This window comes from Octopus bimaculoides, chromosome 7, assembly GCF_046866305.1.
Source record: "Octopus bimaculoides isolate indiv1 chromosome 7, ASM4686630v1, whole genome shotgun sequence".
NCBI lineage: Eukaryota > Metazoa > Mollusca > Cephalopoda > Octopoda > Octopodidae > Octopus > Octopus bimaculoides.
Genome location: NC_142934.1, coordinates 38692244 through 38709125, shown reverse-complemented (window position 1 = coordinate 38709125; position 16882 = coordinate 38692244). Strand labels below are relative to the sequence as shown.

Here is a 16882-nt window from a genome sequence, read left to right as displayed (position 1 = left end):
CACAATCATGAAGTCATGGCTTTCAATTCCCTGGCAGTGCATTGTGTTCTTGAGCAAAACACTCCATTTCACAATGCTCTGCAATTATTTCAACATCTGATACTTGGCACACTTGTGTGCCTGTACAGGCAATGTCAGCTTGATGAAGGGAGTGAGCTTATGTGAGCACAAATATTTGATCACTTTAAACAAAGCATCTGTATTATGGTTCAGCAAGAAATTGCAGAAGCCGCATTTAACTAGGGGAGAGTCCAAATTAGATATTCTTTTACATGTTTCAGTTATTTGACTGTGATCATGCTGAAGCACTGCCTTGAAGGATCTTAGTCGAACCATGTTGTTGGGAAGCAAGCTTTTTACCATATAGCCATGCCTGTGCCTATATATGTATATTAATAATAATGATAATAATAATAATATATGTGCGTGTGTATGTGTGTGTGTGTGTGTATGCGTGTGTGTGCGTGTGTGTGTATAAGTTCACTCCCTCCATCAATATATTGAACTTTGTGGAACATATGTGGTTTGTGACTCTACTGGAAATCATTAAAAATAGTAGCTGGTTGAATTGGTGGAGCACCGAGGAAGATCAAGTCATAGTTAATAGAACTAACTGTGTTAAGCTAAATGCCTTTTGGTATTTTGTTGCATCCCAGTATATTCTCAGTTCAAATACCTCCCGGATTTATTCAGCCTATCATTCTTCCAGAAATGATAAAATAAGTAGCTATTAAATAAGGCAGTTGATTTAATTGACTGTGGCCTTATGCCACTGTTAAAATCACTGGTAATAATAATTATTATTATTTTTAATGTGTTATGAGCTACTTCATGTTTAACTGAAAAATGATTTATCGGTTATTAATTATATTTTACAGTGGAGATAAAAAGTCACTGAGACCAGGGGCCCCATCAGATCCTTTGGAATACAACTTCAACAATAAAAGGCGAGGAATTTTCATAATCATTAACAATAAACACTTTGATGAATCAACTGGTCAACATTCAAGAGAAGGTACGGATATCGACGCTGAACGTCTTGAAGAACGATTCCAAGCTCTGGGTTTTGAAGTTCAGCGATATGATAACATTACTCGGACTAAAATGACTGGCCTCATGTATGATAGTAAGTAATTTCTGAAATAAATTTTATATCAATGTCAGCATCATCATCATCATAATGGTATTCATTATCATATCATCATTATCATCAGCATTATCAATATGATTACTTTCTGAACTTCATCATCATCATCATCATCATATAAACATGATGATGATGGTGACATTTCAGCTGTTCAGATATTATTTAACTTGCAAGTTTGTTTTAAATGTTCATTCTGTCACTATTATAGTTCAAGACCTGTAGTAGAGCCTTTTATCTATCAATCAAAAACACTCATTCATATGTGAATGACTTAAGCTTAAGTCTACATACTTCAACAAAATGATGGCAGAATGAACATGTAGATCGAAATAAAAAAATTGATAAATTAATAAATAAACAAAATTTTGTAATTCAACAATATTTAGAATGCTTAAGATCCTAGCTAGATCAGTAAAGAGATAAAGATCTTGAAAATACTGCAACAGAAGAAGAAAGAAATTAGAAATGGACTGTGAAGAGCTGTGCTTACATACATACCAACTACATGTGTGTGTGTGTGTGTGCATGCACACACACACACACACACACAACAGCAAGCACATGCTTGAAATAACATGACAGCTCACATGCAACACAAGGAAAAGAACCAATGCCCTCTTGGATTTAGACTCAGGTGAGAGGATCACAGAAATGATGTATTGAAAATATTTCACCCACCCTTAAGATTAAATAACAAAAAAAAACATAAGTAGTACATATGCATGTGTGTGTGTGTGTACATACATATGAGGTATATTTATGTATCCAACTCTTTTCCCTACCAAAACTAATGCTGCATGGGCAAAATCCATTGATTGGAAGGTAATGCCACCTTTCCTGCATTAGCATGAAAATTTTCATGCAGGTAGGCTACATCAGTTCTTGACTGTTATGCCTAGAGTACAGACATGTAGTGTGTGCTTGTCAGATTTTCCTTTTCATGGAACACATTGAGCAGAGATATTGCATCAAGTTTTGCCAAAAGCTAGGTGATACTCAAGCTCAAACCATCCAGAAGATTCAGTAGGCCTTTGGCAATGATGCCATGGGAGAAACTCAGATCAAGGAGTGGTACAACTGCTTCAATATTGCCTCACCTCTATGGAGAGTGAGGCATGTTCAGGCAGGCCATCCACAACCTGAAACAATGAGCCAATTGAGAAGGTTCAGTGAATAGTCATGTAAACGCTGTGGTGGGCACCCCCAAGTGAGAAGTGGGTTGTTCCACTACTGATAAATAGTGGACAGAGACAGCAAGGAGGGTCAGTCAGTGAGGTACACCATATGGGCCAGCCACACAGACAAAGTTACATCATGATAATGTGGGACATATCAGTACCTCCCACTGTATAATGGTGTTGTTATAACAGTAGTAACAAGGTTATGAACACTCTAAGGAGTGTTAAAATGGAAGAACTATACACAGTGACAAACTTGAAAAAAAATTCCAAAGGAAAAAACATCTGGAAAAACTGGAACTCTAACACAGAACTGATCTACACACAGTGAAAAATAATATAAATCCATTCAAAAGAATTTAGTCAGGTCACTATGTGTTAGTAGTGTTACTGGTAAACAATGTAGACTGGTACTACCTGCAGCATTCTGAAGCGAAAAATAATTCTGTGTGGAAGGAAAAAATAATAATAATGAGTCCATGTGAAGAATTTAAGTCAGGTCGCTATGTGTTAGTAGTGCTGCCAATAAACAATGTAGATTGGTACTACCTGTAGCATTCTGAAGAGAAATATAATTCTGTGTGGAAGAAGTAATAATAATAAACCCGTATAAAGGATTTAAGTCAGGTTGCTATGTGTTAGTAGTACTACTGGTAAACAATGTTGACTGGTACTACCTATGGCATTCTGAAGAAAATAAATAATTCTGTTGTTTGGAAGAAAAAGAAACAGAATATGAAAAAAAATTTCAAAGTGGGGAGGTGTTGTGGTGGACACTCCCAAGTGAGAAGTGGGCTGTTCCACTACTGATAAATAGTGGACGGACTCAGCAAGGAGGGTTAGTCAGTGAGGTACGCCATATGGGCCAGTCACACAGCCGACAAAGTTATGTCATCATAATGTAGGACATATCAGTAACAATCCAGGAAATTGCTTGTGAAGTGGGAATAGGCACAGAATCAGTGCATTCCATTTAAATGGAGGATTTGTGTATGTAGAGAGTGTTGGCGAAATTTGTCCCCATGATAAATGAAGTCTGAGTTGTGGTTGCACAGTCCAGCATGTCTTAAACAATTTCCATGTGGAGTTGGTTCTGTTGCTTCTTAGTGATTACAGTTTTTATTAAATACTAACAATATTTAATGCTACAAGTATTAAATACAGCAGAAGCAGTTAAAGAGAAGAAGATTCATATTTCAAAACTTTTATAGCACACTAAAATATTGATTTTGAAAAATAGGAAAGCATGTTGTCGTCAAGTGTTATACACAGATAAATGTGTATGTGTGTGTGTGGTGGTGGGGGGGGGGGTCATCATTTTAAATCTGCTTTCCATGCTTCTATAGGTTAGATGAGTCACCGTGCTTGGAGTCAGTACATACAGAAGGCTATTACTCACCTAAACAGGCTGGGTGATTGCATCCTGCTTGTGTTTCATTTATGGTTTGATTTTTATAGCCAAATGGCCTTCCTAACACCACCCATTCTACAGAGTGTACTGTGTGCTTTTTTCATGACTCCATTACCAATGAGGTGTCATATCCTCAAGACGACTAAAGGATCCTCATAATTTTGCACTTTACAGAATGTTTCATGATACCAGCACAGGATAGATAGCTATGTCCTTCAGAATCCCACATCAGTGATTGCTTATATGTATGCCACTTGTATTTTTTAATTATTATAAATCTTCCAGTGAGGAGAGAGCTGGTTTCTAACAAAGATACAAAGCTCCATCTTTGGGATGTAGTTAACACAGACAAATTCACATTTGGAACTTGAGAAAAGTCTTGCATATTTTTATTGTTCCATTCACAGATTGTATGTATGTATGTGTGTATATATATATACATATATATATGTAAGTATATAGAGAGAAAGTGAGACAAATACACACACACACACACACACACAATCTGAAATGTACAGTATTGTATATCCATCACAGCTGATCTTACCAATCGGTTTCATGCTAGGAATACAATGGAATGTTAGGTAACCATCTGATTATATAACCTTACACTCATCAGAGTTAGCCAGTATGGAAGGGAATATGGTGAATACTATATATCTATATTATAAATATACTCTTTGCGAAGTAACTTCCAGAAATTGATTTTCTCCCTTACATCTATTGGTTATAAAAAAATGTTTTTTAATATTAGATTCACATCATTGAAAGTTTTTTAAAATATCTACTTCCAGTTTTCTAGCATCAGTGATGTCTATATCTCTCTATCCATCTCTATCTCTATATCTATCAGTCTATATCTTATCTATCTATCTATTTCTATCTTATTTGTCTAACTAGCTATCTCTCTCTCTTTCTAAATCTCACTAGCTCTCTGTTGTTTTCACTTTCATTTTTCAGACGCTACTGTTTTCACTGTAAGTTTTCAATTGCTATTTACAAACAATAACAAATTACTGACAGAAAGAAGTTCACAATTACTGATGAAAATAATTTCATACATAATTTACTGACAGAAGTAACTTCATAAATTTCACTTCAATCTGTACACTTCATTAAATTTGCCTACAAATTTCTTATTTGGTTTTTGCAATGTTTTGTATTTTTTGTTGTTGATGGAATTACTGATAAAAGTAAGTTCATGATTTACTTACAGAAGTAACTTCAAAAATTTCACTTAAATCTGTACACTTAGTTAATTTCTCTAAAAATTTCTTATTTACTTTCTGCCCATTGTATTAAGAAATATAATTTCCATTACCCAGTTATTTTTCATTGTTTACTATCTTCTGCACCTGTGTATTTCTGTATATGTATATAATCATGCCTAGAAGGAAAGTGTCAAATTTGAGAGATAGCTGCAGAAAGGGAAGCATACCAAGAAACGAACAGACTGTGCACTACAAAAGCCAGAGCATCTCAAAGTGATGAACAGGAGTATGCACAGCTGACAAGGAATAGGATCGCCACTGCAGAACGAAGAGCAATCACAACAGCTCAGGGAAGCAACTTCTATGAAGCAGCTTTCAATTATGATCCAGCAGTTCATTGTGCAGATGACACTAGAGTTTCCATTGGTGCAATGACAACTGAGTGCATACATTATAAAGCAAGTAAGTGGCCTGGAGAGACACCTACACTGTGCTGCAGTGGCGGAAAGTTAAACTCCCTGCACTCTCCCAACCTCCAAAGTCATTGAAGAAACTGTTGTCATCGACTGACCAAGATTCCAGTACTTCCAAAACAAAATTAGACAATACAATGCTGCACTACAGATGACATCATTTGGAGCCCCAAGAGATTTAACTAAGCCAAGATACATGCAAACTTTCAAGATCCAAGGTCAGATTTATCGTCAGATTGGTTCTCTACTACCTCTGTCAAATGAATCACCAAAATCGGCCTTTCATTGTTTATAATCTGTACCTGTTTTTTGATTACAAAATAATCTACACAAAACATGTTTTTGAATTACGTGTATTTACTTTATACATGTGAATATATTCTTAAGTCCACCATTTTGTCAAATTGCAGCAGCTTCCAAGCTTCACCACTAATTCAGTTCTCAGCTAAATTGCAAACTGTTAATAGTTTTAAAGAGGACACCTCTTCAGCTACACTTTGGCATAACTAGTTTGAGATTTGGTTGAGTAGAAACAAGTTACATCAAAATATCTGTGATCTCAAGGGGGGCAGTAAGGCAGATATTCATCTTCAATTAACATAAATTTTTTAATTTTAAATTAAAAGTATACCTTTCTTAGGCTTAAATGATAGAAAAATGCATGAGGAATTCAGAATCGTTAGTCGCATTGAACAAAAATTAGTAGAAAAACAGTTATGAGGTAAAATGTTACAAAACTCCATGTCTGGGAAGTAAAGGAATAACACTTAAGCAATAAGAATAAAGAATATATTTCTAAAATGAATGTTTATTGTCTAAGGCGGTGAGCTGGCAGAAACATTAGCATGCCAGGCAAAATGCTTAATACTATTTTGTCTGTCTATGTTTTTGAGTTCAAATTTTGCCAAGGTCAACTTGGATGTACAGATTATTTAATTTTTTTTAACTAAACACTTTCAAACTTCCGATACTGGTAGAATATGTCACATAGAACAGGGTTTATTCTTAACGTTTTTGACAAAATTTTGTATTTTAGAAGTGGTATTTCGTCTGTCTTTACATTCTGAGTTCAAATTTCACCTAGGTCGACTTTGCTTTTCATACATTTCGGATCTATTCAACTAGATGTACAGATTATTTGATTAATTTTTTCAACTAAACATTTACAAACTTCCGATACTGGTAGAATATGTCACATAGAACAGCGTTTACTCTTAACATTTTTGACAAAATTTTGCATTTTAGAAGTTATTTCATTAGAAGTTACAGAATGACAATGGACAAATTTCTGTTTGATAAGTGCCAATAGATGAATCTCTCAGCTTTTGACTTACTCTCTAACTTCTAAAATCTCATCAGACAATCGAACCAATGAAAGAGCCTCTACCTGATCACTCAATATGCTAAAAATAGCAGCCAAAGTATCCCCCTACCTAAATCACACGCCCATTGTATGTAATGTCCTAGATTATCCCTTAAAAGACTGTTTGCTGAAGGCTGGAATGTCTTTGATGATACGTTTGCAGTATCAGGGTTTATTTGAGGCTAAATAACAACAACATATGGTCAATTTCTATATTAACACCCACATGATGTTCACTAAGAAAAAAGGAAAAAATTGATATTTTGCATGGAATCAAGTACCCTGACCTAATATGCTGCAAATTCCTTATTTTGGTTCAGAAAAAATGAGGTAGGGGGGTTTCCCCCCCAATTTCGGAATCATTGGAAATTTTTTTTTTGTTGCATGAATTCCTGTGACCTCCTAATATTGCAGAATTAGGTTACTTAAGGTGAGCCTGGTAACTGATGGTTTTGGGTTCTTGTAACGTTTGGTGAGCCATGGTGCAACGAACAACATGGTAAAAATCCCTGCCATTAATTTGGTGTGAATGGGTAATATCAAATAATTCAATCACAACATACATTTAAACTAAACATGAAAAAAATTACATGGAAAAATTGAAATATTATCTTTCAGTATTTTAGAAGGTAAAATCTTAAATTATTAATTGACATATTATTAATTATCTTATAACAGCAATGCCTGAAAAAATCATGGATTACATGGAAAAATGCGAGCATGAAAAGTCATATTCTTAAGATTATAAACCTGAAAAAGTACAGGATAAGTTATTACACCTGTAAAAGTATAGGACAAGCTATTACATCTAGTAAAGTAAAGAATAAGAAACTTTTTACTCAAAATATTTCAGCTAAAATTAAAATTTGAATATTAAAACTTATTTTATTATAGTTTACAAATAACACTATACTTATTTAAGTAGAATTTGGTTAATTTACTACCTTAAATACAGAAAAAAGTGACTAATTAGACAAACTTACAAATTAGCAGAACAGTTTTGTACAATAAATTTAAAAGATGAGAACTGTAAAGAATATTAAATTAGAAGAACTAGCATTCTTTGCTGCAATATATTTTAAGTAAAACGTTTCTTATTCTTTACTTTACTAGAAGTAATAGCTTGTCGTATACTTTTACAGGTGTAATAACTTGTCCTGTACTTTTCCAGGTTTATAATCTTAAGAATATGACTTTTCATGCTTTCATTTTTCCATGTAATACATATATGAGTTTAAAACTTTCTTTTAACATTCCACTTAACGTCTATATTTCATGCTGGCATGGGTTGTAGAGTTATTAATGTAGAAAGTTGGTGTCTCAGCTACTAGCAGTTGAGACCTGCATAATCTAGACAGCGTTTTAAAATTATATTATTCTCTTTAATCTGGGCAACACCAGGTATTTCTTCTAGTGTGTGTATATATATATATATATATATATATATATATATATATGTATATTTAAATGAAATATTCAAACACTGAGATTTGAAGTTAGATGTCACTACTGTTCATATCTGTGGATAAATTCAAAATTTGATGATATCACCAGTAGTAGCATTGGTGGAACGCAGTTATGATAGCTTTAAGGAGCTATGAAATATCGTAATGATGCTTAATGAGCATCTACCTGCTAGTAAATAAGAGCCCAGTCTTAAATAATCCACTGTAACGCACCAATATAACAGAGAAAAACAGTATGTGAGGAAAACAGACAGAATTAAAACATTTAACAGCACAAATAAAAATACTATGCAATTACAGATATCCACAAACCACGTTTCGGCTTTTGGTTATTCAACCTTGAGCTTCGTCAGTGTGGACCACCAGTTTAAATCCATGACTGTTCATACACAGTCAGAGACTAATGTGAACAGTCATGAATTTAAACTGGTGGTCCACACTGACGAAGCTCAAGGTTGAATAACCAAAAGCAGAAACCTGGTTTGTGGATATCCGTAATTGCATAGTATTTTTATTTGTGCTGTTAAATGTTTTAATTCTGTCTGTTTTCCTCGCATACTGTTTTTCTCTGTTATTTTGGTGCGCTACGGTATATATATATATATATATATATATATCGTTTCTTGATGAATTAGTGTTTAAGTACAATAAAAATATATCCAATGAATTTAAGAATTCACTTATTAATTACCATGTTATTAGACTCTTATATATTATTATTTCAATGCAATAGTCATAAATAGAATGAATTTGCCTATTTATAGATTGACTAAAATGACTGATCAGAGCAACAAGGAGGTGATCAATATCACAATAATTCTCTTCTCACAACTACAAATTATCCTTTATCTGAATTGGAAAAATGTAGAAAACCCTACATTTTTTCCTTTTAATTATAAATCATCTATTTGTATTGAAAAGAATATTCCATTCTACAACAAGCACAAGGCTTGAGATGCTATCTTGCTTTCAGAATGTAGTCATTCTGGCTTGTGTGTCCACCAGATTGATAGGTGATTAGGTGATGTCTTGAAATTAGTGTTGCAGATCATTTGGTCATGTCTGTTGACATCAACAGCCACAAAGAAGATAAGGACATTGTCATTTGTCTGTGAAAGGGCATTATAAAAACAGTCCTTTTGTTCATCTGGGAGTCCTGATTCAAGAGCATAAGTGAGATAATTGTTACAGTTATGTTTTCCAAGACTAATTTAAACTTAATTACCACCTGTGACTTTGTTTTGTATTCCATCACACTGTAACTACCTTAATCACTTTATCTGCCCATTTCTCATTTGAAAAGAAGTTTCGTAGAAATGTTTGCCTGCAGGTAAACTGCTCTTGCACATATTCAGATATACAAATATTAATATAACTGCACAAATGAAACATTATTTCCCCAGTTCCTCAAACATACAGGGTCAAGATAAAAAAACAAAAACTTCTTGAAAATTTTTACTTAGAACAAATACAACTCTTAGATGAATACATATTACATGAATATTAATACAGTCTAAAATAAAGGAGTCTCTAAGTCTCTACAAGGTTAATGAAAAGCTTACTTAGAACTAGAAAATAATGCTCGAGAATTTTTACTTAAGATGCTATAGCACTTAAATACACACATTACAAGAGTATTAATACATTCTAAAAGGAAATCTTTATTATTGGCCACAAACAAGCTGTGTACACACACACACACTCACATAAAAGTGTGTGTGTAATCATCTAAGAATTAATAAGTCAGAAAAATAGGCATGCATTCATATATTTGTCAATCGAGTTGGTATGTTCATCAAAACATACATTATTATAGCTCCCTTATTGCTAATTTTACTAATTGGTTTTGCACAGGATAGTAAGTAATCAAACAATTATCTAATAACTGCAATCATGAGAGTTGGCTATCATAGAAAAAATAGAGACTGCTCTCTGTTACTGAAGCTCATATCTAGTGAATGTTGTGAAAAAGATGAAATGAAGTTACAGAAGACAATCAAACGATTGGATCCATCAAAGTTATGTTCTTTGTCCCCAAGAAACCTGAATGGTTGTTGTCAGTAAAATTAGAGTGAGGATTTTGCTGTCAACCATTACTCAGGCTTTTTCAGAACAAGAAATATAACTCCTTATGAATCCTCTTCAATTATTACCTGTGACTGTTTCATCTTTTACACAGCACCCACAAACTAAATGTAACACTTCATCACTTCCAGTTATGGAAAGTAGTCATCATTTTTTCCATGCCAGTCAACTATGACATACACAGTTATAAGATAATTTTCTGATTACTTAATATTCTGTACAAATTTAATTGGTAAAAGCAGCTGTAAAAAGATCTCCAACACTGTATACTTTGGTTAATATATAAGTGTGTATGTGTACACACCACACTCAGATAACATAGTTATATAGAGCATGGGTTATATAAGTACAGAAGTATAAAATGCATATCTATATTTATACAAACATCTTATGTAGCTATATGAAAATACACTTTTCCAAGATGTGTGCCTCTTAGCAGAATAATATTCTCAAGTTCTCATTGAATTGTGTTGTCTAATGGTGATTGTATACTTCTGAAAATACTGATCTTTCTATATTTTTAATACACTTAGTGTCCTAATTATAGGCATAATACTGATTTCATGCCTGATATTTTATTATCTCTATATTTAGATCTTTGGATTTGGATAGAAATAGCATCTCTTTGATTGAAATGTTTATGTCCATTGAGCATGACAAATCAATCAGAATGCAAATTGTTACTGTTGTTGCTCATGCTGTCAAAGCATGTTAATTTGATCTCTGCAAGATATGATTTGCTAACTAGTTTTAAATGTATGAAATTTCTATTTTACTTTAACAGCAGAAGGAAGTTATATTATAATTTATCATAATATTTGCCCTTTGGGGAGCAAAAAGACTATTTAATAAAACAGTTTTGGTTCAACATGTCATAATTTCTTTTGTTTTTTTTTTAACAATATATCCCCTTAAATAATTACTTAAATATTTCTGCAAATACAAGCAAGATAAAAATAACATATGCACAAACACTTTACACTGATGCACAAACATTTTCAAAGAGAAAAATAGGGACTTTTCAAGCACTAAAAGTACCTTTAATGCATGCTTTATAACTAGATCTGCAAGAGTAGCCTTCATATACACAAGCATTTTTCACAAAGATAAATGGAAAAATAGTATTTTCTTAATACTTTAAACAAGGTGTTTCCAAATATGAACAACACCCCAACCCCAGAGAAAAATTATAGCAACTCTGTGTTAATAAACTCTTTGTTTCCTTACCCAAGTAATCTATTTGGGATCTGGGAAGGAGAAACTGACATACATATGCCTTGTTAAATATGGAAGAGTTCAGTAGAACCTCAAAAGAGTTTGAAGGAAGCTATAGGTTATATGTGGAACAATATTGCAAACATGACAGACAAACTGTATGCAACCATCAGCAAAATAATGTATAAAACATTTTAGCAGTGACTCAAACTCCAGCACACAAGATAACAAAACACTTAGATGATTAGATAACAGTAAGAGACATTAGTAGTGATGCTAATCACTAATTTGTCTTCACCTTTGTGGAACATTGTGAGCAGGCAATAAGTTTGGAGATCATGAAAATAACATTGGGATGTTAGGAGGGGGTATTAGTACATATTTCCAAGTTCTTATAACCCCTCAAGACCACAGAGTCATAGCAGAACACTGCCCCAATATGCTTACAAAACCTAGAGCAATGAGATAAGTGGTGATATCATATTTGAGTTAGAAAAATCCACTTGAGGGCTTTCTACTCCTTGGAGTTAAAAAACAATAGCGGAAGGATCCAAAGGTTGCTGTTCTAAATGTTCCATCTGTTCAAGTTTCAGACTTGATAAGGAAGATTGCCTTATCCTTTGTCCCAAGCGCTGACCAAAATATCAGGGGACTCATTCTCCAATCACAACTAGCAGTGATAATGATGAGTAGATAGAAGAGGAGAGTCGTCCACAACAGAAATAACCAGCAACATTGACTTTGGCTTTGCTAGGGGCCAGAAAGTCTGCCTCTACCTTGTTCCCAGAATCTGATAAGCCAGAGATTTTCTTTCCCCCAACCAATTGTCTTTTGACAATGGAGAAATTATGGAATTTAGAGAGAAGTGGGGATCTATCATAAAGAAAAGGAGGAAGGGAACTCAAAAGAGAAAGAAAGGCAAACTCACTCTAAAAGCAAATAAAATGCAATAAGATGATGACTGATGATGATGATGACAAAAAGCAGTTAGTTCATGACCATTTAAAAGATGAACCAAAACCTGATCAACAAAATAACAGAATGTTGGCCAAAGGATATGGGCTAAATACTCTAAATACAAAGAAGGAAATAGACCTGGAATATTACAAAACACATGATACACTTTTGATAAAGAAGTGTAGGAAGAGTAGAATACTTTGGCAGTATAGAGTTAAGGACAATATAGATAAATTTCAGTTGAAATACAGACTTTAAATGCATAGGTAAGTGGGGAGTATAATTAAATACAGATATGGAGACAAATAGAGAGACGAACATAAAAATAAAGACAGAGACACAGATATATAGAGACTACAACTGACATAAAGATAGATATTAATGCACACACACGCATTATGTTTTAAGGTAACTTAGGACTCTTGTTTTTGCCTGCCTATGGCCTAGCATTCTGGTTGATTGACTGCCTGGTGATGTCATTTGTTCTGGTTGCTTGATAGTCTGGACACCTCATTTGTTTATCAAATGTCCTGGTCACTTCTTTTTTCCAATGTTCCAGTTGGCTAATTCATTTTACTTTTCTCATGTCCTAACTGCTGAATGCTTAACAACATTTTTGCTTTTTCCCAGAGTCTGGTTCTAACCAAAACATAATCCAATTGGTCAATTCTAGCATGATGTTAACAAATAGGATTAAGAAAACTGTAATTACACAGTAGTTTAAGTTAGGGTTTCAAATGCTGCAGGAAACCCAGTACCTCAACTTTTGATTTACTTTTATTCTTTTCTACTTGTTTGCTTGAGTTGAATATACTGTATTTTCTCAATCTCTTACTTAGTTTTAGTTTTGGTTTATATTTCTTAAATATATTTTCCTTATTTAATCAGTATTGGACTGAAGTGTTCTTGATACATTCATATAAAGGGAAAATTTGGAATTAGGGATATTTATTTGTTGAACAAAAATCCAGTTGTTTACTAATGGGTATTTTTCTGGTACTTGGGTCTTATAATCATAGATGGTAAACCATCAATTTGTGTCCCAATGTTAATCCCATTTGTCTATGTAGTCTTTATAAAATTCTTGTTGCACAAGTTATAATATTTTGTCCTAATTTAAATTCACAACAAGCTTTTAATGAGGTTGATGCAGGTTCCACAATTAGGGCAATTATACCTTTGGATTATTGTACAATTGAGGTTGCATTTTTGGTGGGTAATTTGGTGCTAGTAATGTATTTAAAAGATTTTGGTTATCTATTTTGTGTGTTTTGAGTGTTGTTTATATTTGTGGATTATTCATCAAAAATGGAATATTTTTATGGATGATGTTGCATGTTTTTGTACTTCTTGGATTGGGTTGATAATAAAGGTAAAGTGTTGAGTATATAAAGGGTACTTCTTGCTTTTTGTAATACTTGGGTGTCTATTATTTATGGTCATTCTAGTCCATTATTCATTAAAGCTATTGGGTATTGTCTTTCAAGTAATATTAGTTCATGAAGTTATTTCTCTGAGTTTTGGGATTGGATACAATTGTGCAGATTGTCCTTGCCTGGTTAAACAAGATTTATATTCATATATTTTGAATGGCATGAAAATAATAAGAGATTTTGTTTTAAGTCTGTTGGTTTGATGTAGATATTGCTGTTGGAATTGAGAGTTCCATAACAACTTCATTTACAAGGGCTTTAATTTTTATTCTTGTAAAATCATCATAGCCCTTTTGTGAGCATACAAAACTGAACATTTTGTAAAAATTCAATGAATTATTGCAGCAACTTATCCTGAGCTAACTGAACATCCAGATACAACCTGAGTTATAGTCTTATCTGTATTATAGCAGAGCCAGTTTACCCTTAGGATTGTTCTTGTGTGTGCTGCTACAATCATTTCCTCAGTTTTTTTACTTCAGTACTTGTTTCTTTAACCAGAACCATCTGTCTTTATCCTCCTTTGTCTTTTTGAAAGTTTCTTTCCTTTAAAGTTTGATTTCCTCTTGTACACATTTTCTCTTGCTTTTTTTTATTTGATTCTACTTATTCCATAAATAATCCTTAAGAAGAACAGTTTTCCTAAATAGAAACCTAAAGTATTTTCTCTATTTTTACTGCCTCTTCAGCGCTTCTTAAACCACTTCCATCTGTTCTTTTCAATCCACATTCGATTGGATTTGTATGCTTCTGTACATTGTGAGCTTCTTTCTTGTTTTCTCGATTCCCCGTTGATAAGTTTAAACTCATCCTGTCTCCACTCAGTAATTCAAGCTCCATACCTTGTAAGTGTTACTGCCCCCAAGCTGATCGTTTGCATATTTCTGACATGCAAGTTGTATTTTAAAATCTTTTTCTGTCTATGGAAATACTGTTTACAGAGGATTTCCTTCAATTCAATATTTAGTTTCAGTATTGCCAAATATTTATGTTTCTTCATTTGATATTTTATATTCTTATCATCAGGTAGATACAATCCAGCTTTGTAATAATTTTTCTGCTTCATCTCCATCATAATACATTTCACAGTTCCACATATCCCAACATGACTACTAAATATTCTTAAGGTATGCGCCAAAGAATTCATTCTTGTCTTTACCACTGAGCTTTAAAATTGTCTTGTTTACACACCCAGTGGATATCCTTCCTAAGCATTGTTCAACATGATCAACAAAGTGATCACTGTGATGACAAACAAGACAGGAGAAGACTGTTCCTTTGCAAGATTCCTTTTCTGATTTGTATGTCTGCTAATCTTTCTCCACCACCAGATTAATTCTACTTCAAAATCTTGAACATTTCTATGGGACAAAGTCATATACTTTTCTATAACTGATCCACATGATGCATAAATTTGATAATAATCTTCCTGCAATTCCTCAAGATCATCTTGCTAATCATTAATTGATCTTTCATTCCTATGCTTTCTTTTTTTCAACAACCTTTCTGTTTATCAAGCATTAGATGTCTCTCATATAAGTGTTGCTATACCTCTTTTGTAATTATCCTTACCAGGAGTTTTCCCATAATTGGCAGACATGTAATTGAAGACAGCATTTCCTTTCAGTTTGTCTTTCGGTATTTGGCTGGTTCTTTTGCTAGCTACAGTACTGCATTCCTCTTTGACATGCATTCATTTTGTTGTTTCATGGAGACTTGTAAATAACTTCAGCTTGAGACCATAGACATCTGGTCCAGCAGTTTTCTCCTTTTCTGCCTTACTTTAATTGCTCTCAAATATTTGTTTTTTTCATGGTAACAGTTTAAATGCTCACAAATTATTTCAAATGTTCAGTATTCTTTTCCAGAATCCTTGGTTCATGTTTTAAATAACTTTTCACTGCTGGTTTTGGGCTCAGTTCCACTACATGCCACCTTTAGCTGGTGTTTTCTACCACAGTCCCAGGCTAATCAAACCCTTGCAAGTAAATATAATAGAGAGGCACTGAAAAAAAGCTCATCATATGAATGTGTGTGCACATGCGTATGTGCCATGTTGTCTTGACATCACCCTAGAGTTGTAAATGAATGCCATCATCATACAAGCAATGTCACTCAATTCCAGTTGCTTCAGAAAACATATCTTGGTATGAGAAAATATTACCTTGCTTGGAAACAGGTGAGAGTTAGCATATACATAGGAATACATAAATAGGCATGTGCACGCGTACCTGCACATGCACGTGTGCGCGCACACACACACACACACACACACACACATACACACACAAAATATATATATGCTACAGAATCCAGAGAAACCTTTGGTCCTTTCTTTTGATACATACATGTAATCACGCAGACACATATGGATATAAATGCATATATATATATATACATATATATGTGTGTGTGTGTGTGTGTGTGTATGTGTATAAGCAAAATGCTAAAGAAAGAAATAAAGAAGTTTACTGACAGATTTCAATTTTCGAATAATATGGAGATTGAAGGAATTCATATTTACGTATGTAAACTCTCTGTGGAAATTATGTGTATGATAGCCATTATACCTTTAGCAATCAACTGGTACAAGCGAAAATCCCTTTTCAATCTTTGATAAACAACATTTTTAGTTATTTCTTTGTCTTGAATGAATGTCATATATTCTGGTAAAAATATTAAGAAATAGGTAAAACAAAAGCATTTCCAAAAGTAACTTCAATGAAAATGTTACAAAACTTTGCAAAACTATTGGCTGGAATTGGATTTATTCTGTATGATATAGATAATAGATATGCAAGAATGGTGGAGGGGGGGGGGGGGGAATGAACACAGCAAAACATGATTTTATAAGATATTAGATGTCTTTTGGGTTGGTAAGTCAGTCAAAGAAATGCAAACCAAATAGGAATTAGAGCTAAACAAATGGAATCTAATTCTATT

General features: G+C 33.5%; 1 protein-coding gene across 3 annotated transcripts in view; it reads left to right on the top strand.

Annotated features, from left to right (window-relative positions):
* Window positions 1-16882, top strand: part of LOC106876459 (caspase-7) — a 360978-nt gene that overhangs the window by 295116 nt on the left and 48980 nt on the right. For all 3 annotated transcript variants that reach the window (XM_089355229.1, XM_089355227.1, XM_052969504.2), the window contains one exon: window positions 879-1126. In XM_089355229.1, coding sequence (XP_089211355.1) covers window positions 879-1126 — 248 coding nt within the window. The remainder of the gene's footprint in view (window positions 1-878; window positions 1127-16882) is intronic.